The 24351-nt window shown below is 48.7% G+C and overlaps 2 protein-coding genes and 1 non-coding gene across 4 annotated transcripts in view; 2 read left to right on the forward strand and 1 right to left on the reverse strand.

Annotated features, from left to right (window-relative positions):
* Fatp1 (Fatty acid transport protein 1) overlaps nt 1-3385 on the reverse strand; it is a 13829-nt gene extending 10444 nt beyond the window's left edge. The window contains exon 1 of the mRNA XM_026813557.1: nt 2954-3385. Coding sequence (XP_026669358.1) covers nt 2954-3025 — 72 coding nt within the window. The 5' untranslated portion in view covers nt 3026-3385. The remainder of the gene's footprint in view (nt 1-2953) is intronic.
* Nucleotides 3386-3891: 506 nt separating this feature from the next.
* The window catches only part of LOC108625034 (von Hippel-Lindau disease tumor suppressor), a 32091-nt gene continuing 11631 nt past the window's right edge, over nt 3892-24351 (forward strand). For both annotated transcript variants that reach the window (XM_026813559.1, XM_026813560.1), the window contains exons 1-2: nt 3892-3990; nt 4331-4599. The gene's annotated coding sequence lies outside the window, so the exon portion shown is untranslated. The remainder of the gene's footprint in view (nt 3991-4330; nt 4600-24351) is intronic.
* On the forward strand, nt 5290-5390 carry TRNAY-GUA (transfer RNA tyrosine (anticodon GUA)). The gene is made up of 2 exons: nt 5290-5326; nt 5355-5390. It is a non-coding gene; the product is annotated as a tRNA-Tyr (tRNA).

Genomic DNA, 24351 nt, shown 5'->3' on the forward strand with positions numbered 1-24351 from the left:
TTATTCATGTTGACAAAATCCGACTATTCCACCGTCGAATCGGCCAACTTTTGGAAAAAAATTTCGTTTTTTGACGATAACTTCCAAACGGTTGGACTTAGAGGGGTATTTTTGGAACCATTTTGTAGGGGACGACGAGACCTACAATTTCCATATAAAATTTTATTGATAGCTTCAATATTTAACGAGTTATCGACGAAAAACGAAAAAACAGTTTTTTGCAAATTACTCGTAAACTATTGAAGCTAGCGAAGAATTTTTGTATGGAAATTGTAGATCTCGTCGAGCTCTACAAGAAAGGTCCTATGCAATTTTCTCATAGGACCAACGGTTTAGAAGTTATTGGCAAAAAACGAAAATTTCGCGAAATCTGAAGGGGTACCCCTTGGAAAAATCTCGGAAAAAATCGAAAATTTTTTTTTCGCAAAATATCGAAAAATTATGTTCAAATAAAAGTTGTGACGTTCTCTAGACGAAAATTTCCGTGGATTATTCTTGCAACTCAAATACTTGACGAGTTAAGCACGATTAATTGGCATGTTGTAGGCACTGATGAAATTCTCGTGTGCGAACGATGCTCGAGCGTGACGAGCTTCCTGTGAGTAGAGAAAAACTTGGTTCGTGTCGATTGACGAATTGAAAATCGAACAATCTTATAAGTGACTGAACGCGTTAACCGGTCACGGCCTTAGACACTGAACACTGAAGCGGCATGCATATTCCGATTAGCTTGGAATAAGTATAACGTTTCCGTGCGTTCTAACGTTTGAAAACAATTGGCCAGCATTTGACGTGACCGAGCGTTTGACGTGACCGAAAGGCCAACGGTAACAATCGTCGGATTGACAATATTCAAGAATGAATCTGATTATTTTCGTGATTACGTCAACTGGCCGATGGAACGTGCATTTCATTAAGACGGTGGTCTTCGGACCGCCTGCATCCGTGTTGGTTGAAATGCCAAGGAAATCGCGACCGTTGAAAGAGTTTCGTCAGAACTCGGGAGGAACTGTACCACGGCGAAACCAGTTAATACGCCTCAATTGCGGCAAAGAAAACGTATACCGTTACGAGGATTACGCGCGTTTTCATGAAATTTCAAAGTTTGATCAACACTGGTCGCTCGGTAAACGTTTGCCAGCGGAGAAAATTGTTTAACAGCGTGCGCGCGATCGTGTACAAGTCAAGTTTCGATTGCAATGTTTAATACCGATGTGAAATCCGGTGGACACGGTTCCCGTTTACAAAGAAACGTTTACCTGACCAATTTAGTTTTCCTAAGTTTTCCCAATCGGTTTTAGCTTTATCTTTCGTTCTCGCAGGCGAGAGGAACGCGCACGGTATTCAGCCGAGCTGAATCAGTAGCACCGTTTCCATGATCTCGTTTCGAGGCACGCGTTTCTAACCGCGTAATTAACTAATTAAACAGGTAGATCGCAAGAAAAAGTTCTGAATCTAGTTTATCGATGCGTACGTGTGTGCATCGGACGGTCTATCCAGCACGGACTGTTGCACACTTTCTATTACGTACGTATACATTCTACGTTCCACGTAATAGCATTTTAGCAGTCATTTCCTACTTTGGAGTCGACTTTCATATTTAGTCCGAGTCTCCTCCACGCTTTACCGCTGTACGTACGTACGATTTTTGCAATTAACGAATTCTGATGGGACGGGGATCAGCAGGGATCTCGCAGCCGACGGAATTGTGTGTGAAACGATCAGACGCATAAACAGAGTAATAGTAGGCTGATAATACGGTTTTTTGCATTGTCCACGTGACGAGAGGAAAAAGTATCTGTTCCTGGTAAAGAGCGTGCGTACATGAGACCCCTGCGGTACAATAAACGTGTACAATTCTTATTGCCTCTCGACGACTTCCATTATTTTTTATTGGCTCGCGCAACATTGCGAACACGAGGGGACCGTGATCATTACCTGTTCACCAGTGCATTTTTTACATAATGCCATGTCAGAAGCTGGAAAAGTTTGCTCGACGTTCAAAACATTTATATCCTTCCGTACGTCTGGACTCGTGGAGTTCACTAGTAATTAGTTAACTGCGTCGTCGGTCGTTTCACTTTTTAATTACAGCCGTCCAATTCTATTTTATTGCATGCAGAAGCGTGTGAGGCGATCCCAGACGTCCGATTCCTTCACCGGTTCGTGCAAAAAAAAAGTATTTATCGGTGTGTTCCATTTAAAAGTAAACACCTTGGATGCAACCTTCGCGGTACCCGCGAGAAAATGTTAACGCGACGCAGGAATGAAGGAAGAACGATCACGTACGTTTGATAAAGAACGCTTTTGAGAAATTCAACGTACGAGAAATGTTATTACCGACGTTGATCAATGATAAGAGGTATGACATCCGTGTGTTGAACGCGATGATTTCAAAATGAAATTTCATGCTTTCTAACTCGTGTACAGATGAATATTAAAATTGCGTTTCGATCGTTGCACGATTAGAAAGGTAATTACTGTTCTCTCGCGAGTATCGTGCAACGATAATAGAGTCGGTGTTCGACGAGGCCGCGAAAATGAAATTTCCAACGTTATACGCGAGAAATGTAGGAAATTAATGAGAACGATGGTGGGGCGATGTTCGGTGCTGTAAGAATTTGTTATTCAACAAACAAGAATTTGCAATGAAACAACGGAAATGATATGTCGATATACTCGATCGAATTAGAATTTTTCATTTCCATCGAATGGGCACGTGAACAAGGTCCGAACGAAACGAGGGAACAGTGAAATTCGTCGACCACGAAACTCGAGTTTCGTCTTTAATTCATGAATTAAATTTGTTTTTACTCGTCGATGGTGACCGCGCGTCGAGTCTGGAGCAGATCTTAGGGCAGAAATAAAATCATGACGATTAATTAACGGTACGTGTCGAAGAATGAGCGTGAATGAGTTGAGATTATGGTACTTGTAGTTTGTTACTACTCACACGATCTTTCTCGCAAGACGCATTGGTCCCGTTGGCATTGATGACAGGTGTTTTACAGATGGTAGCAGACATCGCGTTCGACGATCATTAAAACTGATGTTGATCGTTGGCGAATCCTCTGGGAAAGGGTCACAGAAAATTTCACTGTCGCCGTGTGCATACGCAAACGTTGAATCGTTTCGTTTACCGTCGACAAATATTGCACAGCGTTAACGCATAAACCGTCTCGGCTCGGACACTTTTCTTCGGGGGGACGAGCCCGGGACTTGTTTCTGCACAAGAAAGTTCGACTCTGTCCGAGAGGATCGATGCTCGGGGGGGCAGTAGACGGAGTTGAAAACCAGTCGAACCAAGAGGGAACGAGGGCCCACGTGTGTACACTCGGGCAAAGTGATGTTAGTTTGGCCGCGCACTAAAGCGGAATACCCTGGCTACTACGGGTTTACCAGGCCGATCATGCAAGCCGATCTCCCTCCAGTTTCACGGCTGGGTCGTACCTCGGATACCGATGTACTTACCTGCTGCTCGACTGTACCTTTTACTCTTACGCGAACCCGCCGCCGCCACCGCCGCCGCCGCCACCTCCGCCGTTGAGTCCACCTCTGATTTCCATCTTCCGGTACAGATTTCCTTCGATCAGAATGACGATTCTGGTGCCAACGTTTGCGGGTTCTCCACTCTACGACAGACATTACGCTCGACGCGTTCGTTACATCTTCCAAAGACAACAATAAAATCTGTACGCGTAACGAGAACTGTGTCGTTTCGATGCCTTGTCGAAACGTCGTTTGTGTATCGTCGGCGATTTATGCTGATTTATGCTGTATTTTTTTCGTGCGAATCAGTGCGAATGCACCCGACGCAGCGTGAAAAATTGAAAATTGAAAATTGAAAATTCGTAATTCGTAATTCGCCGGGTCGCCGCGAGACGGCACGGCGTACGACGGCACGGCGCACGACGTCACGTGATCATTTCAAGATGGCCGCTAGTGAACGTCGTACGCAGTCCGCTCGTTCTCCGGAAGTTTTTAAAAAAGGTACGTAAAATATGAGAATTTCATGGAACACCGCGTCGAAACGTAAAGTCTGATCGATTCCGCGTTCGTTCGTGCCAGTGACGAATGGATTTGGTCGCGTTAGATATGTAATTCCATGTTTTGGGTTCGTCGCATCGCGTCCTCCGCGAACGTGTCCGAATTGCGCATTTTAGAAGTAGCTGCTAGTCGAATCAGTGTGAAAGATCGTAGAATTTGTCGTAGAATTTAACGCACGTCCAGGTTCATACATCGAAGAGAGACGTGTCGAAAGAATTGCATGTAAATTCGGTTCCCGCGTCTGTCGTTGGCGCGAACAAGAATTAAACCGTTTGTTTCACAGGGTTCCATGCCAGATGGCGGCTCGTGTTCCAAACTAGAGACGGAGTGGGACTTGCCCTGAAACGTGCCACGAGTGTGAACGTGCAGAGTTAAAAGGACGATGCTTGGTGCGTGTAAACAAAAGTGCTTGGAGGATTCGGGAAATGTTTCGAGACGGTGACGGCTGCCTCTGATGAACTTTCGCGTCCCACGACCCTGAGAACTCGTCGCTGTCAAGGACCGTCTCAGTCAGCCAGCAGCCGATCGCAGAGATCAACGGTGGCATCATCGGTGAGTGATAGGTTATGTAGTTGATAACGCTGCATGCTTTTGTTCTTTGATTTTTTCCGTTGTGACGTTACGATCAGAGTCGTGTCGAGATTCGCGAGACCTTGAGATTCGCCTGTCACTTCTCGACAATCGTTACGATCGAACCGCGAATTCCCACATCGAGAACTCGCACAGGTTCATCTGTTCTACAGCATATCAGACATGGTTAGTCGTTGTCGTAATCGAGAATTCAAGTTACGAAGAACGTTGACGAACGTTCACGTCGAACGACGGTCACGTAGTGTCGCGTTACGATTCCACATGGTGCGTGTGTACGTACGTGTGACGCTGTGACCGTGAGAGAATGACACCACGCGCGCTCTTAGAGTGACATCGTCCGATTATTCATCGGGTCACTGAGAAATATCATTTCGATTTGTTTCATGGTCACTGGCTCGATTATAAATTCAGACAGAAACGTAGTTTCTAATGGATATTTGTTACGTTTAACAACGTTACTCGTCTCTATCATGGATCGTGTACACGTCGTATGATAAAATCATCGAACAACCAGAGTTGTTACACGCTCTATCGTTTGATTCTAAGCGATTCGTCCGTCAGTCGTCCGTCACTTTTTTTTTTCGTAATGTATGCAAACGTGAACGGTGTACGCGTTATTTGTTCGCGTTCGAGCGAACGACTTTTGCGAGACCTTCGATAGCTCAGTTGGTAGAGCGGTGGACTGTAGTTGGAGACGATTCGCGATACACAGAGATATCCATAGGTCGCTGGTTCGAATCCGGCTCGAAGGAATTATTTTACATTCCTTCGTCTCTCACTACCGTTGATTCATTTAGACGGTGTTTGTACGATCTGTTGGTAATTCGGGAATGATTGTCGATCGTTGGGCGATACGAAGAGACAGTTGGTGTCACGATTAAAGAGCAACTGCAACGTAGTTTGTATCTAATTAGTTGGTCGCATAATTAATTTTATGCAAATTCGCGTTTCGCGTCTAATGCCGGTTGCTTCCCTCAGAGGCTAATGCCTGCGGGGCTGGTCACGACGCTCTGGCTGCCTATAGCTGATAAAGTAGTTGGTGCACGTCGATCAGTCGACGATCGGAAGATCGAATTAAAATATGCCAGGTGAGAAACCTTGGAGCGTGCACGCGCATTCGGAAAACGATTTGAAACGCGCGTAAGAAGGTGGGGTGTGGGTCACTCCGAAAAGTATCGTCGTCGCGATACACGGGAGGGGAAAAAAAGAACTGTGAAAGTCGATGGTGCGTACGGGGATTAATCTTGCCAGTCGATTGATCGCGAGGACGCTGATACACCGCGGTGGCACGTCCACGTTAATTTATCGCCACCGCTCTAATCGTCCTTCGTAATTTATCACTACTCTGCTCATATTTATTGGTGGGGTGGCGGCGGTGGCGGCGGCGGCGGCGGCGGCGGTGGCAGGAGGGTGTATTGTACGCGCGAAATTGCTTATATCGTTGCCCCCTTCGCACCGTCCCGATAAATTATTCGCCGTTTCAAGGTGCCATGCCCGACACAATTCTAGATCGGTATGATTTCATACTTGGCGCAATTACCCGTCCGTCGATCATCGAATCGCGCGAGAGCATCGTTTCTTTCTCGTCTGTAGACTTTGGCAATTGGACGCGTTGTCCCCCCCGATGCCCCTGTGCAGACGGTGGAACGTGATAATTATTCACGCGCCGCCTTTTCCAGCGGGCCAAGAGGTGTTTTCCCATGAATTATTAATCGCTCGTGCGTGAAACGCGGTTCAACGGTTTTGACGAACGATTCGAGCAAGGTAAACCGCGTGAACGCGCGGTCGCGTTTCAAAACTTTGCTGCTTTTCCATTTCCATTCAAATTGATTGTTGAGGGCGCCAAGCGTACCGACGTATTTAGGATCGGTCTACCGAACGTTCGAATCGAACGAATCCGAACGGTGAGCATCGTCACCGGTTCGTCTCGCGATTCGAATTATCGGCTCGCGTTATACGCGACGCGATTCTCATGATCGTCTGTACACGTACGTATATGTATGTGGAACGGCGATTACGGGGCGGCGTTCGATCGGTCGAACTTTTCCAAGACGCTAGCGTCAAAGGGTAAACCCCTTGAGGTGTGTCCCGACGATTGATACGAAACTGTTGAGACCGTTTCGTCTTTCGGACGTGGCTCGACAGAGTCTGGACTGGGACGGGAAACTGTCACGGGATCGATATTGGCCGGCACACCGGTGTTTGTTTGGGACGAAGCGCAAGCCGGTCGATTCCCTTTCATTAAATCGAGAAAACGTATTGGTCGCGACGACGAGCGATGGAAACGATCTCCGGCGAGATCGGACGAGTTTAGATTTAGACGCGTGGAGGTCTCGTTGAAAATTGTTCTCCCGTACGATAACAATAAGAACGTCTGGCTCGCCGCGGCGAAACGCGTCGAACGGAGATTCCGAGTTGCATCGGAGTGGCAACGGATTTCATGAAAATTTATAGACGCAACACGAGCGCAACGTAGCAGAAAAACACCGATGAATAATAAAAATTAATGGCGAGCGTAAACTAACGCCCGCGAGATCGTTAGATCCTCGGGGGCCGTTGGCAAGAAACGCGACCTTGCGCGTGAATCAACGAGCCCATCTCCGACCGAGAACGAGTACGCGGAATTAACGACGGTGAAATTGAATCGTGCAAAATTTCTGATTGCCACGAGAATCATGTTCGCGAAACGAGAGCTCGGGAAACTTTGCGACCGTTCGCCCGTGGCCAAATTAACCGCGTCGATCCGACGCGTTCACGTACTTACTTACTTAGACTGTACGGTCGAGAGATCTTGGCGACGATCGCGACGCATCTACGAGATCCGACGGAAGAACAATGGAAACTTTTGACGGGCAATGTACGCGTGGGTGGAAAGGAGTCGAGACCGTCCGTGTGTGTATATAAAGCTGCGAGCTGCTGCACTCTGCATTCGAAGGGCGGAAAATTGAAATTGAGCCTCGAACGTTCAGATATAGCCCGATGTCAGCACGGATTCCTGCCCCCCCCCCCCCATCCCCTTATGCTCGGTATACTACTTTGGCTCTCGTAATTTCCGATGGTTCCTCCTCCTCCTCCAGCACCGTCACCATCACCGTCACCATCACCACCCGACCCGACCCCCGTAACCCCGAGCTCGACCTCGGTGTCTCTCGATTTTAGTAGAATTCTCAGACTGAGAACACCTCTCAGCGGTGGCGATAATTAGCTTTCCGGCTGGCTTCCCACTTCTCACCGTTCGGATCAATTATAATTGCGTTTCATCGATCTGTGAATCAATCGGCGCTCGTCGGGGTAGTAAGCTCGTTTGTAGCGTCAAAGCTAGAAAGATTCTTCATCCCTCATTTCCATCGCGTCGCTTTGATAATTTCGAGGCCCGCCGTATTTTGAGAACGTTCGGCAAAAGCCGAGCACTCGAACCGATTAGAGGACTCTTTCTCGGTGGACGAGATCCATCTTGAATTCTCTCAGTCTGATTCTTCGGTGTCGTTTGAAGCGTTACACGTTCCCGCGATAATTAGTCGAGATTGCGAAATAACTGGAGTAAGATAGGAGGTTGCACGCATCAGATATACTGAACCAGATTTCAAGAACGAATGGGCCAATTCCCAGTTAGGTCATAGGTCGCCGTATCTACAGGTGTGCCCTTGTTCACCGTTACACCTCGGAGACCCGCCACGGTTCCATCTATCGTCGACGTAATCGATAGATAACGGAGTAGGAATAGGAGCAAGAAGAAGAAGAGGAAGAAGAAGAATACGTTTAATTAAACCCTCGAATAATGTCGCATGGACGGTGATAGTAAATTCCTTCGAGGATACGCTTAATTAAACCCTCGAACAATATCTTCCGTCCGTGTTTGTATGAACGATCATACCAGATTCCACGGCTCGACTGCTTTTACATTTCTATTTACAATCGTTTTCCAAGACGTCCAGACGCTCCCCCGTACGCAATCTGATAACAAGTTTCCAATTAGGATTAAAATTCTAGGCCGCAGAAACGCACAGATTAATTGGAACCTCTCGCGTATCGATCGTATCGCATCGCGTCCAAGTTTGCCCATTGATTCGGATCGCGGAACATCTTCATCGTCCCGTGAACCCGTGTTTACGCTTACGGTGAATCTTTCGCCGCTCCCTCCTAGTGAAAAGGCCCGGAAACGCAGAGGGAAATAGATTTCTCTCTGGTCCGAATCGTCGAGATCTCTCCGATGACGGATAATACGCGTGGTCGACGTAAACTGACGCGTGCCGTTGCATGAAACGCGGAGCATATTCGAGAGTCGAGACGCGAATGATGAATCGCGACGCGAATAACGCTTTCAGCGGTTCGTGAAACCGATTTTACGTTGCTGCCGGGGCGTTAATACCCGGGGAACGTCGCGCGACACCCGGTTCAAGTGATTTCGCATTCCCCTCGAAATCGTAATAAAGCCGGGTGTCACCGTTACGGCATCCACGCCGAGGAAATAGACCGTCCGACGACGGCCTCATTGGTTCGAGATTTCGCGATCACACGACTCCACCATCGGCACCGGTCACGATGAATGAAAAACCGATCGTGCAATCGGAGGTGTCGTACGACTTTTAAAAGTGTACGAATGCTTGCGCAACATCGCGGATCTGATCGTCACCTCCGATGGAATAGAATTAAATTTCGCAATGCCGACGAACGGCGTGCAACGGATTCGAGACGCGTCCAAGACAGCTTCCTCGATCTCTCCCGCGAAAGGTCTGTCCGTAAATCGTGGGTGTCTTTTGCGCTGTTTCCAAGCCTGATTTTAAATTCCACGAGAAGATCTCTCTTTTACGTAACGTTCGTCGGGATCCCTTTCTCAATCTCTTTGTTCTAAACCGCACTGTGTCAGCCTCTAATTTTCTACAATTATTGCCGAGACCGCAACGTGTTAACGACGTCGTCGTCATTTACGAAAAAACATGAAAAGATTTCGTCGTCGTGGTCGTGGTCGTGGTCGTCTCGGAAAACGCGCGTAGGTACTCGCGCGTAGGCGTTCGCTAATGCAAACGAAATTTATTGTAGCGACCATCCTGTGGTAAATCACGTTGGTTCGGACGAGGTGTGGCATAAATTTTAATTCACAGTTAGTAAAATAATTTTTTTCCTGCGCAGGGGATTAATCAAAGTCCGCGAATGAATTGTAGAGACTCGGTCAACAGATAACAGAGAGATATTTTCGGCGTGCATCATTCGCAGCAATAAAAGTAAAAAGAAAAAAAAAAGGAACCGCTCTCGCTCCGATGCCAGTGTTTCATCGTGTTTTTTTTTTTATTTCTTTTATCGTTTGCGCGTCGAACAAACGAGGAAAGTGAATCGACGAGAGCCGGCCTGGCCAGACGCGCGGGAGTCAACGAAAATTTGTTCAAGAAGCTACTGGCCGAAAAAGTTTTTCCGTCAATATAATCGCGGTGGTCCATAACAAATTTCAATGAGCGAACCATAAATCGTCCAGTGTATTTATTTTCGAACGGTTTTCACCGGACGTGGAATATGAACAATTTTTTATTTTTTTGAGAACGCGTGAGTTACGCGCTCGGTGAACCAGCGTCGATTTCACATTATTTTCGATACGTTGTTTGTCGCGTGGATCCAGGCTTTATGCAGACATCGGATGATCCGCGTTGAGCTTAAGATTCGTTAGACGACACAGATCGACTGGCGGCCGAACGAAACGGAGAGATAATCGGGTCTCCTCCTGGTACGCGCTGTATCACCGACCGGTGTTTTATAACGTGAAATATATTCCCTGTCCGACCTATCGGACGAGCAGGAATTTATTTTTAAACTAGTACCAACGATGGCCTGTTAATAGATTATTTAAACCAGGACCGGACACGTTTTAAATCAGTTTCAATGAAATACAGTGGTCCGACGTATCGAGCCGATACGTCTAAATGATATAACAGTTTGTGCTTGTGAAACAAGGACGGCCGATCGATCGGACCTTGATGCGATACATCGCTGTAACAATTTCTATCGATCGATCGTGCGACGACCACGACGACGACGACGACGACGACGACGACGATAAGTCAGACATTTTGAAAGAACGTCGAGAACCGAATTGTAAAATAGGTTTCGCGGTAAGGAAGTACGAGGATGAGGAGGAGGAGGAGGAGGAGCTCGATTCATTTTCTTACCAGGGCCGAGTACAAGGGAAATTTCAGTCGTAAACGGGAATAGAAATCTCCCACTTCCTGGGAAGAACGACCCGGTGGCATCCACCTTCTTCGATCCTGTTTTCGCTGTGTGACTCGTTCTTCCATTTCCGGCCAGTGGCTCAGCGAACTTTGCGAATTTATACAATTTTTTACCGAGATCCACCGACCGTGCGATTTATTCTTTGCCGGTTTCACTTGAGAAAAATAATTGCGATATCGACGACAATGACTCGCGTTCGTTACTCATCGATCACGTCCCCGTTTCATTCGTTGAAACATTTTTCAATCCCGTGGAGCTCATTGAATCGACGCGTTCTACCCGATTGCCACTCGGGATTTAATCAAATCTATATTTTGCATCAGTAGTTTTATCGATCTCGCCTCACAGTAGAAGACAGTGGAAGATGAAATAGGAGATCGATCCGCGTTTACACCGTACGTGAAACTTTGATCATCGATTCATTTGTAGTCTAAAAACAGTTTTCTCAATGATACGTACGTGTATTTTAAACAGAATCTTCCGACCACCAAGTTTCTTTTCGGGTTTCCTACTCGACGGTGGTAGGAGTAGCAGTAGTAGTAGTAGTAGTAGAATTTGCACTGATATCCATGGATATCCAGTGACTGTCATCTACATTCGGTCCTCGTATATTTGTCAGCCAGCCACTGCCTCGCGTTCTGAGAGTCTATATCGTGTCCCATGAATTGATTTCGCCTCGACTACCGGGCTTATATCATTTATGTGCTCTGCTACATGGTGGTTTCAAATTTAGGAAGCATTGTTGGACAGGGTTTAAAATTCAAAGGGATCGTATCGTTCTCGGATGGCCTGTTAACGGCCTGCCACGATACTCGTGTTCGATTTTTCATGAAACTTTTATAAATCGTTTTATTCGTAAGAACGGAGAAGGCCCGGATAGGAGCGAAATGAAAGTTTCATGGCTCGATTCGCGTGTCCGTTTAAGGATTTCGCGGCCTGATTTAGGGATGGAAAATCCGAATGCCATGGCGAGTCGTAAAATCAAAGCAGAGTTTCTTTCCCGTTTCATTTTCCGCGACTCGTTTGCATTTCATTGCAGTTTTATGCAGCACCCGACCCGCTGCCACGGCCTGCCTGCCTCCAACCCCCACCGATACATCCCTCGAGTTCTGCTTCCTTCTGGAAACCTTCGAAAAGTTACGGTTCCATCAATTACGTTCCCCGTTCAGTCTGAAATTCTTTCGTTCGACGATTCACAATTGCGACTCGGCATTTTTTCTCATCGTCGCGTCCCATTTGGTCGCCCGTGTTTCGATCTGACGATCAGTTTGAAAATTACACGAATACGTCACGGTTCAAATGTTTCACGATTCGTTTTTAATTTTCACGTACCGACCCGTTTGTCGGAAGAGAACAATCGTATTTGTTTCCGTGCGGATCTGATAAAACTGACTGACCACGCGAGTTGGTTACTTCGTTAAAAGAACGCGATGAATAATTTTTCTCGCGAGAGAACGCTGATTTCGCAATAGTTATTCCGCGCGAGTTTTCCACTTTACCACCTGGCTTTATTTCGATTTAACCGGAGAACGAACGAACGAACGAACGAACGAACGAACGAACGGGGTAGCTCGGAGAATTTCGAGTGTACATGGTCTTATTACTACTTCGGTTCGGTTCCCGTTTCTTCTGCATTTGCATGGAGACGAGAGCCAGTGTGTTTGCCTATTTCTCTCGGTTCCAGTAGAATCACCGGACACCGGATGAATTCTAATCTACTACGACGCGATTGCCTTCGAGCGATCCTCTCGAGAACCGTGCCCATTAGTTTCCCGTTACAAGTCGTATCTCGCGAGTCTCCTACAAAGTTCTTTACGTTCTCAGATTCGTCGTCAGTCGCAACGCGTTTCCCTTTTTCCACCGAGACACGGTTAAAAATCGAATCCCCGACGATTGTTGCCGAAACAAGGGGCGGTACACGGTGTCCATAATTGTCGTAGGTAGAACGTTTTTTTTTTTATGAAAATGAACGTGTCGAAACGTCTCCTCCGGTGGCCGTGATTCGACGGGTCTGGTTAATTGAAGATTGTACGGTAAAATTCAGTCACAGTCGCTCGGTAGAGGGTGTCGATCGCGAAAACAATATTGTCGGGACGAAGATTTGCATACACGAAATGCTCGTATGCATATGCAACAGGATCAAAAGCGTTCTTGTTTTCTCGCCTCTCGTTGCTCGCACCCCTGCCCGCCTTCCTTCCTTCCTTCCTTCCTTCCTCCGCGCCCTCCTCTGCCTTTCCGTTTTTCCGACGGTCCCTCTTCGCCGCCGGCCGCTCGCTGAATTACCTTTATGCGGACATTCCTATCGATACTTGTTGCAAACTCGAATCTCCTCACGTTCTTCGCAGTTGCATACTCTTTTTATTTTAGTACCAGAGATTTCACACTTTTCACAGTTTTCACAGTTTTCACAGTTTTACCGAGCGAACTGTTGCAACGATTCGGTCCGCGTCGATCGACTTGAGATTTTTATACGCTATTTAATTAGCTGGACGTTTGAAAGGTATAGATAGGGAAAGGTCGAGGGAATTAAACAGATGGGATTTATTCGATGCGTCCCCCGCGTTCTAACCGGCATTCAGCCAGGAACGGAGCAACCGCTCTCTCGAATAAAAGCGGGCCACGCTCGTTTGCATACGAGCGGAAAGGGCGACGCGTCCTCTCGGCTCGAGCGAATTAATGATCGGTCCTGAGAGATCGCTGGTCGCCCTCTTAATAACTTGCTCGATCCGTCTGCTCGACGTCAGATCCGACGACGGTCGCAACCGAAAAAACTCGATAAACTTACCAACTAGTTTTTATGATACTTTCGGTTTTGTCGGTGGTTCATTAGTGGCACGCCGTTTTTCCGTTAGAAATTCGAGGGTGATTAATGTTTGCTCGGGAAATGTTTGGTTCTGCTCCGTTCGACCGTGTTTCATTCCTCTGTTTATGTAACACGTAGACCGTGGTTTATCGCTAGACTCCAAGCTTGACGCATCAAGGGAATAAACACAATGTCACACAATATTTGGACAGCTGCGTTTGATTTTTTTTAAATTGATGCTAGACGTATTTTTATTTTATTCATAGACCCCCGTGGATCGACCCCAGGGAGACGGACGCGAAGGAATTCGTGTGATTCGAGCGTGGCCGAGCTCCGGAAAGTATCGTTAACGCCGCCGTAGCAACGGTTAATCCTGTCAGGCATATGCATACATAAGCCGCGCTGGAGCGTCTTCATCTTTGCATAAATTATGCTCGCCGGTATATTAAGCTCTCATTGCAACCGGGTATTAAATTCACGGCTCGGAGCCGCCGAATTCACGGAGTGAAACAGAAATGCCGTACAGACGGAACGAGTGGTGGAAAGCAGCAGCAGCAGTAGAAACAGCAACGATGGTAGTAGTAGTAGCAGCAGCAGCAGAAATAATAGAAAGGTAGACGTCGTAAACTGAGTGATCGCGATCGTTTTATTAATTAGCCGTCTGGTATGAATGACACGATGGAATCGTTAAGAGGGATCGTGCAGTTTGCATATAAATCTGCAGCGTAGAGATAATCGGGGGAGAGAGGAAGAAGCTACCGGGGTTGATTTTCAATACAAAAGTCGACGCACGAACACTCGATATCGGTGCTGGATAAACAAAAACAGGGTTCCTCGCGATGGGTAGGGTTTGTCATCGGGTCTCGAATACTCGTCGTGGTGGACGCGAGGATATGCCGGCCACGTTTCCTACGACTACCGCTTCGATTAGACCTACCTTACCCGATCAACTGCCTCTTTCCATTCTACCCTTCCGCGTAAGCAGGATCTGGCGGAAAAGTAGTTTCTACAGTTCCGTTGGAACGTTACACTTACGAACTGTACTACGTACAGCTGCAGAGCGGGTCTTCTCTCTCTCTTGGTCCTCATCGACAGGATTCCAATTGATCGGAAATGCGTCGTAGAAAATGGATTTTTCATCGGAAATTTTGTATACGCGAGATCGCCTGATCGCGGGATGATTTATCGAACGGGGCGAACCGTCATAAGCCGCGACTCCGGACAGCTCAGCAAATCAAACCGCTAATGTTATAGTATTTATCGGAGAATTAGGCGTGACGAATGGAAAGCCGGCGATCTACGATAAACCAGGCCTGATTACGGCCAACGCGGACTATCGCGATCGCGTTCAAATCGGATTAAACCCGGCCATTTGACGGAAAACGTTCGCTCTCTGTCCCGTCCCGACGGCTTCCCATCCGGAATCGGTCCAATATGCGTCTCGTACGTTCCGATAAAAATTCCCCGTTCGGCCAGGAAAATTGTAGGATATTAAAAATGCCCTTGGTCGTCGTCGTCGTCGTCGTCCTCGAAACAAATCACGAAAAAGGAGAAACGCGAATTCCTGTTTAGACATTTTCTAAATGTGACGGTGTGACGAACGCGTTTGTTCGACGATGCTTTGCTGCTGCTCCTCCTCCTCTGGCCGAGGAGCAGGTTCGATCCGACAGAAAAAACAGACGGGAACAGGGCGGCGAGGGGCGACGGCGGCGGCGGCGGCGAGGTGGTGGTTAGCGCTTATTAAGGGGTACGAGCGGGAAATCGGGATTTCCACGGTAATCCAATAACCATCAGCCGGGAATCGATGCCTTTCCTCGATTAAGCGGCTCAAACCAACGCTTCACCAAGATGAGAACGCGATTCGAACGCGATTATCGAAACTGTCCTAATGTCCGAATACCCGGCTGATTCTCGCTTAATAGACGGCATTGTTGCTCGAAGATAATTCCACGAGCGTTCGCAGCACCGATCGCTACGCAGCAGATTTTCACGCGATACACATACGACTCGTTCCGTTCGTGTATTTTTTTCTTTTTTATTTTTTCTCTCGTCGACGGAGATCGTTTGATCGTCGTCGCGGTGCAATCAGTTCTCGACGTTCGACCAAACGAGTGCACACGGAAAACTTGAGAGCGATCCATTCCGCCACTTACTTATAGACGCGAATCTGTTTATGGGAAGTTGTAATAATTTCGCGATCGGCTCGGTGAAACGAGAGCTACCGGAGAGTGGAACATCTGGGCTCTCTTTACGCTGAGAAAATTACTTCTCCGCGGGTGCGCGCCGATATGGAGATGAAATTGCAAATTCGCACGAAATTTCGCAAAAACACGCGGAGTGCTCGCCGCCTCGCTTTATGCCCCCTCGGCTTCAATCTTGAGAGGGTAAATTCGAGAGGCGGCGAACCGTGATCATGGATTATAGATCAAAGCCGAGGAAACACGAGGAGGCGAAGAGAGCGTAGAATCGATGACTCACGGAGACGAGTTCCGGTTGAAATTTTCACCGCCGCCCCTCTTTATTTATAAAACGTACGCGCAGATAATTGGAAATTGCTGTGAACATTTTTGCACGTCGTCGGTTATCCCATTAATACGTTTCCAATATGAAATTTCAACGACGGGGCATCTTGGAGCCATCGATCATTCCAGCCCGATCCAGGCATCATTTTTTACGTGGCTATCGACCAGGACGACCAAGAGAACGATCGACTCCAGATTCGATCGATACCCGGACGTACTCTTTCGGCACTCTCGTTTTCTCGCCTCGTTCTCGAAATTATTTCGTCGACTCGGTTTTTGGTGTTTGCGGCCATGATTACGAGCGATGGCTCCAACAGAAATTCCCGGAAACACGACGGCATTGTACAGAATTAGCCAGCGTGAATCGCTCGCTCTTCAACTCCCTTTGCTCGCATCATAATGCGTACTCGCGACGTAACAGGGTCGTTCGTTTTCGCGTCTGGCATTGACCGAAAGTTTACCACCTTTTTATTTCGTAAACTCGTTACCGCCGAATTTCCAGCGTGTCGCACAAAGCTCGACTCTCGTCGACCGGAGAACGGTTGAAACGGAGCGCGAGTGCCGTTCCCAGGCTTTTAGAAACGCCTGTTCTCCGTCGTCGAGGGCCACGAATATTCGTGATTACCGATCGAAACAGACGCAACGAGATCTTTTTACCCATCTTTTACACTAGGATCCGTAAAGATTTATCCACAGCTCGGAGGATAGACGGAGCTTTAATTAAAGAGAGAGAGAGAGAGAGAGAGAGAGAGAGAAAGGACGATAGAAGCGCGTGGCGCGTTTGCCAATATCTCTACTCCCTGTGACGTTCTAATATCCTGCAGGATCATCTAGAACCGTACGTCGACTATTTTTCCTCTCCTCGAGGATTTTCGCGCTCTCGCAGGCACGTCCATTTGTAGATTGAAACAGGACACCCTCCGCACGCATTGTGCACAGCCGACACGTCTCGACGATTAGAGTTGGCGATACTCAAAGATCGAGTAGAACAACGGAACACGGAAAGCCTTATCGTCTGCCCTTTGATCGGGCAGCGAACCTCGCTTCGTAAATGATTTTGTCGATCGTGTCACAAGAATACGCATAACGTCCGGAAAGGTAATGAAATTGTGTGATCGTTAACCGACGGTAACGTCAATACGCACGTACTACGTACTACGTATACATCGGACGATGGCCAGCCAAGTCTGGACGGAATTAATCGTGAACCAATCGTTGATCGGAACAAGAAACGGTTAAACAGAGCGTGCGTGTGCGGAGCGACGCGTCCTGTTTTAATCGTCGCCGGATCACGCGGATTCGATTGTCACCGAGACCAGTCGGCAATCTGCGCGTTTGCGAGGACTCCACGGCAAATTCTCTGGGAATCAAATGGAAAGTGGTAGCGGGACGGGAGGGCCGGAGTCGAATTAATCGAAGCGTGCGTCTAAGCTCGTGTGTACGTACGTACGTACGTACGTACGATCGTAAGCAAATCGGAAACTCGGCGGCAACCGCCGACCGTTGAACGCGCGCGGTTCCGTCGGCTAAACGTGCGCGTTCGAGGGTCAATCAACGTTCTCTGATCAGCGTAACAGCTACGTTGCGTTTTCTTCGCCCCGATCGACTGCCTCGATACACTTCTGATTAAATTGCTCTTAATTGGCCCCCAACTACCGTTCACTTGCTGCTTCGTCGGAATCGGCCACGAAAATTGGTCCGCCGGTACAGACGCGTCGTCGTGCGTCGTGAAAACACCGTGGAACATGCAGCGGTGATACGAATATCGTCGCGTTCGTTCGTTCGTATCACGAATTTCGGTGGCCCCCAGTGCACCAGAGTCGTCGGCCTTAACGAGTGTGAACTCGGCTGGCCGAACTCGCGATTATTCAATTAATTGTTACGGTTTAATACGAGCGCTGCAATTTATCGTTTACGCTCGATCGAGCGTGACTGGCCAATGGGCTTATCTATCGGTCGCGTCGTTCCTCCTCTCCTCCTTTTTACCCAAAATCCAATCGAAATTGTCGTTTCGCGCGTTCGCGACGCGTTCGCGACGCGTCGCGCGGCCTACAGATTCTTCGCTCGTCAGTCTGAAAGTCCCGTGTGTGAATCGCGTCGGCGTATCGACCAACTCCCACACCTTCGAACAATGTCCATTTTACTCACGCGTTCGCCGTAAACGCGAAAGCGTGGGCGACGCGTTTTTCAAGTGGGCAGTCGAGAACGTCTGATTCACGAGTAGATCGCGCAATAACGATCGATCGGCGTTACTTCCGGTACGCTCGGTCCGATTCAAGTGCCTCGAATTACATTTAAATGGACCGTGTCTAATTGCCATCAGTCGGAAAATCCCGCCCTCCGATCTCCGATCGCGTTCGCGTTCGCTTTCTCTGCGCTTCGCGGCTGCTCTTCGGCTCGGACTTTTTTCGGTTCAGGCCTCGTTTCGACGGACGCGGTTTCCTCGCGTGACCCGTCGCGTGTCCGTTTTCTCTGCGGTTCGCGCCGTCAGAGTCAATCGAACGAGTCATTGGGCAAGCTTATCGACAGTAAATAGGTAGACCGTGGTAATTAGCGGCGAATCGATACGGTCACCAGGTCTTTCCGATCCATTTTATACCTTCCGAGCTCTCCTCTAATTACGTAGCTCGTTTAAACGGTGATAATAATTGATCATTAAAATGAGCTCGGTGTTCGTCGGGGGGTGAAATCAGATTCCACGGAGGAAGTCAATGGTCGTGACAGCCGGCCGGATAGTTTCATATTTACCTTAGCTAACAATTTTTACGTCGCAACGTTACCAATGCTACGGAATATTTTTATACTATCCGGCTTGTCGCCGGTGGTAAGGAATTATCGGACGTCGCGTGCCAACTTGGGTATTTTATACTTTATCGATCCCTCGCGAGGTCTCAGATCGATCATTCTTTTGTATCACCGTCTCGCCGCTAAGATCGCACTGGGGGTGACCGCGCGTAGCCTTTCGTGAGAGCCAGAAACAGTCGACGAACACGTTTAATTCTGCTTGGAAATCGTGGCCGTGAATTGTTTCGAGTCACCTCGGATTGTTTACGATGAATTTTTTGGTCGCTGGGACCGGGTGAAACCTAATTAAACGGGGGGTTCAGCCGTTGTTAGCGAGCGTGGGCGGGGCTGAATTTCAACAAATTGAATTTTGCGCGGTAACGGTAACAGGGAGACAGAGTTACATCCTCGTCACTAATTAATTTGTATAGATAATACCGCATTAGAGTGCGTGGATCGAATAAACAACTAATTAATTAGGTTATTTACATTTGACCACGCCAAGTCTCGATTCAGTGGTTTCATGCGATACGAGCCGGTGAAACCGCGGTACCAATTCAAAGAACCAATTCTAAATGCAACTCTATATAAATATGTATACATATAGTATTTCAACAACTCGATGTACTCGTGGTCCTGCATCTTTATTATCTATACCGCAAACTGGAAATCTGCGTGGCGATAAAACGAATGCAACGGTACGGGACGATTCATCCAGGCAGGATTCGGATAAAATCTGTCGTTGCACGATAGAAAGGCCTTTCGTTTCCCTATCGGGCATTCGCCGCGTCGACGATGATCTGACCCGGTGGAATTCGAAGGGTCCCTTAATCTTGCATCCGTCAACGGCCGTGCAACCATATATTTCTCTCGCTGACGCGCCGGGCGTCTTGAACATAATCGCGGTAGCTCGCGAGGGGACGATCGATGATGCAGGCCGTTGTCGCTGCCGCTGCCGCTGCCGCTGCCGCTGCCGCGGCCGGTTCTCGCCTGTTTATGCCGTGATCCGTCCGGCCGTGTATACCGACGGATCAATCCCCGGATTAATTGAGTCACGGTCCGCGGTTTTGTGGCCCGGCCAACGACCGCACGGATATATCCGCGGCTTCCGTCGGATTTGCCCCGACACCCACAATTTTATCAGCCTTGTCTTCCCCCGATCGAAGACGACCGTACAAACAATAAGAAATATTCCAAGAGTTTGAAACGCGCGGAACGATCCTGTCCGTCGTTATCAATTGTAACTTGATTTCCGTAGAACGAAGCGGTGGTGGCTGGTCACAGTGTATAGTCGGGTGAATTAGCGTTCGACGCGGTAGCCCGGTTCACGTGTGGACCGAGCTCTCGTAATTTTCAACGACAACCTCGCCTGATCCCGGGGAAAGGACATCTAGGTCTAGGCTCGGTGCACGAGGCCACCGAGATAACGCCGCCGCGTTGCTTATAGACCGTTAATTAATTTCGGCCATTACACTCGTCCTTTGGCAAAGCGTCTGTTGCCAACCTGCCCCTTTGTGCCCTCGGCCTCTCGTCGGTCTCCCGGTAAATCGACGCGAGGACCGTTTGAAAATCTCGTCTTTTTCACGTTCCAAGAGAATTTTTCGTTCGCTTCCATCGGGGGGCCTCACGCGCTCGTTCCGTCGGGTCTGCGTGGGCGCGTTTCTGGAGAACGCGACATCCGCGCGCGCGCGCGCCTGGCACGTGTAAACAAGCCCGTTTGCGTGTACGTCTCGACGCGCGTTTGATGTTCGCGGTGAAGTGCGGTTAACGGCAGTTACGCGAACACAAGAACGACAGAGTAAATAGTCTTTCGTTTATGCCGGAAATACGGCGGTGGTGACGCAGCGATCCATGCGCGATCGATCGTCGGCCGACGCCGACGAAGACTCCGAGGGCGGCGAGACGAACTTAGGGACGCGCGACACAGGTTTTGTTCAGGAGGGAGTATCGGCGTCGATCGATGGATCGTGTTCGACCGTGTGACGGAAAGAAATACCCGTGGAGCCGTGCGCTCGGATCGATCCTTGTGATCGACTTTCGTCGTGATCGTACCCGATCGTGACACACGGAACGTGAAACGGTTGGAGTCGTGTCGCAGGGATCCGTCGCGACCGTTGATAAAAAGCACTTAAGTCCGTATCCGGGCTTTGATCTCGAAGCGCGGCTCGCGTGCGTCCGCCGATAAATTCACCTTTCGATCTCCGCCGGCACGAAAAGCTCGACGCTTTTATTTTCGTCGCGTACACTCCCCCGGCTTCTCGCCCGATTCCATTTTCGACGCCGAGCTGCTTTCTTGACCTTTCGCTGCCTCGAAACTGGCTCGAGAGAGAGAGACTCCTCGCAAAGGGACGAGATCATTCGATTTGGATACATAATTCTTTCTATTGCGAACCCACGCGAACCATTTACGGCGCGCCTCCGCGCCGAACACGAGTCTCAGATGACGAGCGTCGTGTTAAAAATTCTCTCGGACGAGGTCGAACGCGATCTCTCGCGGAAGAGATTCTCTGGGTAGAAGCTTCGGTGAGAAGGTTTGAAATTTGCTTGTTGCGCAGCGTGTACGCAGCGGGCGGGTATGAGCGTGCAATAAACACGTCTGGCTCTCGCGTGTCGTGTCCGTTCTCTCGGTCGGGCGGGCAAGTGCGCGTTTCGAGCCAGCTACATGCTTATTAACGTTCGCAAACAGCGTCGGTGTAGGTATTTATGAACGTCTCAGCTCGGTGTGCAGCGAGCCAGCGTTGCCACGGGGTTCTAATTGCGTACCGCCGAGGGTTTCCGCGGGCCTCGCGGAAAATCTCTGTCTCCTTCCTTCGTCGTCGTCGTCGTCGTCGTCGTCGTCGTCGTCAGTCGTCCCGTATATACTTGCCGTTTGAAAATTTCGAGGGCAAAGTAAAAACAAATTAAAAGAGCAGCCAGCTAGCGAGTCTGCGCGATGAAATGGTAATTGTATAAATTGGAATCGTCGTCGTCGTCGTCGGTCCATTAGTGTGATTAAAAACCGTTGTAATTAACATTTATTAAAGATGCGACGGATCGAAAAAACAAGGGGAAACAAATTGCGAGCGCGGTAGTAAACGTGCCGATATAATCAAAATACGAGCGTTAATTTGCATACAAATTGAAATGATATATTTTGCGTTAGGCGACGCGGCCGTTGAAACATTGAAATCGTATTTAATTAAACGGCCTGTCCTCGGCGTCGTTCACCACCCTTTCGATCACGATCTCGCTCCGTGGCCTCGAGCAATTCGGAATCGCGTTCTTTTCACCGTCGAGAAGTCGAATCGTCGAATCGTCGAAATGAATCGGGTGTGGTCAGGCGGACGAGGTCCAAGTCGAATCCCGTGTACCCGGTGTGTGTGTGTGTGTGTATCCTTTGAGGGGAACGAGCCGTGCGAAGAGAGTCGGCACGTTTAGCCTCGCGGCGCGACAGAACGCGCGGAAATCGGCCTCGGCCGGTCGTTAAAGCGTTTGCGAGCGCTATCATCGGTTGGAAAGCTAATTGCTCTCGGCAAACGTTTGCCCGGTCCGTTTTTCTTCCGTTTCTCCACGCGGTTAATTAAATATACGAATTACGTGTAACCGCGCGGTTTACGCGCCGGGGAATCGACCCGAAATCGCCTGTTAACCCGCTACAATTTCGATACGCGCGGTACTTAATTCGTGAAACGTACTACCGCGATGAAACCGTCGGTAAATGATATCGGGGGGGAAAAATGAACGCGGAATCGATATCGAGTGAATCGCGTCTTTCGATAATCGATGATTCGCGTGTGGAAAATCGACGGGATTGCCCGTGTCGAACGAATTTCCGTGGACACAGAGATCAAGTATTTGGCGAACAAACGACCGTGTGGGCACGTGCCGTTGTTCGTAAGTCGATTTCTCGTTTGCTTTGCTCGACGCAAACTTGCGACCACCACCCGGGCAGGGGAACTCGATGCAAACGGTCGACGAAGCGATCTGATCTCTCCGTGAAACCGAATAAAAACAGGACATTTGGGTAGGCGCGACGAGGTGTTCCGAGAACGTCGAAAGTGTCGCATCGAACGTCGGCCGTCGGTTTCACCGAGAATCGGGAAACGACGGGTTCGCGTGTCTGACCATAGCCGGCTTATACCACTGGTGGTGGTATACGTGGCTGGTTCTTCTTTCGTTCAGAGTTTTCCACGTGTACACCTCCATCCGGCTTCGTACAGCTACTTTGCTCTTAACGGCCTCGCTCGAGAGAGCGTTCAGGGAGACATCCGGAGAGAGGTCGAGATGGAAACAACGCCGGGAAAGAAACCAGGAATATGTTTGCTCGTTCTCCACGCGAAACGTTTCCCTCGCAATTAAACAGATACTATCCCAGAGGGTATTTCGAACGAACCGTTACAATTTTAAACGACGCTCACAGGCAGATTTCAGTGTTGAACGATCGTCTGATCGTTGTCTACGACCAAGTGTAACGTACGTTTCGTACGACTTTCCAGAAGAAATTTACGTCGACCTCGTGGCGTACACAGTATAGAAAGTTTCGTCGGGACCGTTCTGTACCATTAATGAACCGTACGCGACGTATTAATGATCGAAAACTCGTGGAACAACAACGAATGGCGTTCCATAAACGTGGAAACTTGCAAACAATTTGAACGCGTGATCGATGACCCGCGAGAGTAGCGGGAGAGAGGAGACGATACTCGTGAATTCCTGAGTAAGAATGCGATTCACGTTGTTAATAGTCGCACGGTTAACGATCTCTTAATCGTTGGTCGAAAATTTCCCAGTTATTTCCGTTGAATTTTATGCGATATTCATTTGTCACGTTTTCCGCATCGTTCCAACTTTTGTTCTGCGATTCGAATCACTGGCATAAATGCGAACGAACCTGCTAAAGAGACCGCGTGAGATAAAAATGACGAGCCGAGCGTTCCCTTGGCAAGCTCGAACGAGGATCGGGATTTGGGCATAAGCCCTGCGGAATAGCGAATCTCGGTAGGGTAAAGAGAATTCGAGGATACGTCACGTCTTGATCCGTGCGTCCTCTCCACGGCAAACACGCCGTGGAATCTCGGCTGGAATTCGCCAATAAGGTCGACCTCGCGTCGACACCTGACACCCTCCCAGTGGTTCTGATAGAAACAAGAAAAAAGCAAAAAAGAGAAAATATACTGTGGAACGATTCGCTCCAGATGCCTGCGTGTTCCCCCTTCACCCCCGGTGTGTCCCCGGTGTGTCCCCGGTGCGTTTGTTCACAGGCAGGTTCAGAAATTGGCCTCGGTAATTAGACGTGGTCTCGACACGAGAGGCAGTCAATGACGATCAATGGCGGCGCTCCTCCGAATAGGGGATTGAAGCAAAGTACACGTGCAAACAGTGGCGAAAACTGTTTAGGGAAGTAAA

Source organism: Ceratina calcarata, unplaced genomic scaffold (genome assembly GCF_001652005.2).
Source record: "Ceratina calcarata isolate Rehan_Ccalc_2016 unplaced genomic scaffold, ASM165200v1 scaffold337.2, whole genome shotgun sequence".
Taxonomy (NCBI): Eukaryota; Metazoa; Arthropoda; class Insecta; order Hymenoptera; family Apidae; genus Ceratina; species Ceratina calcarata.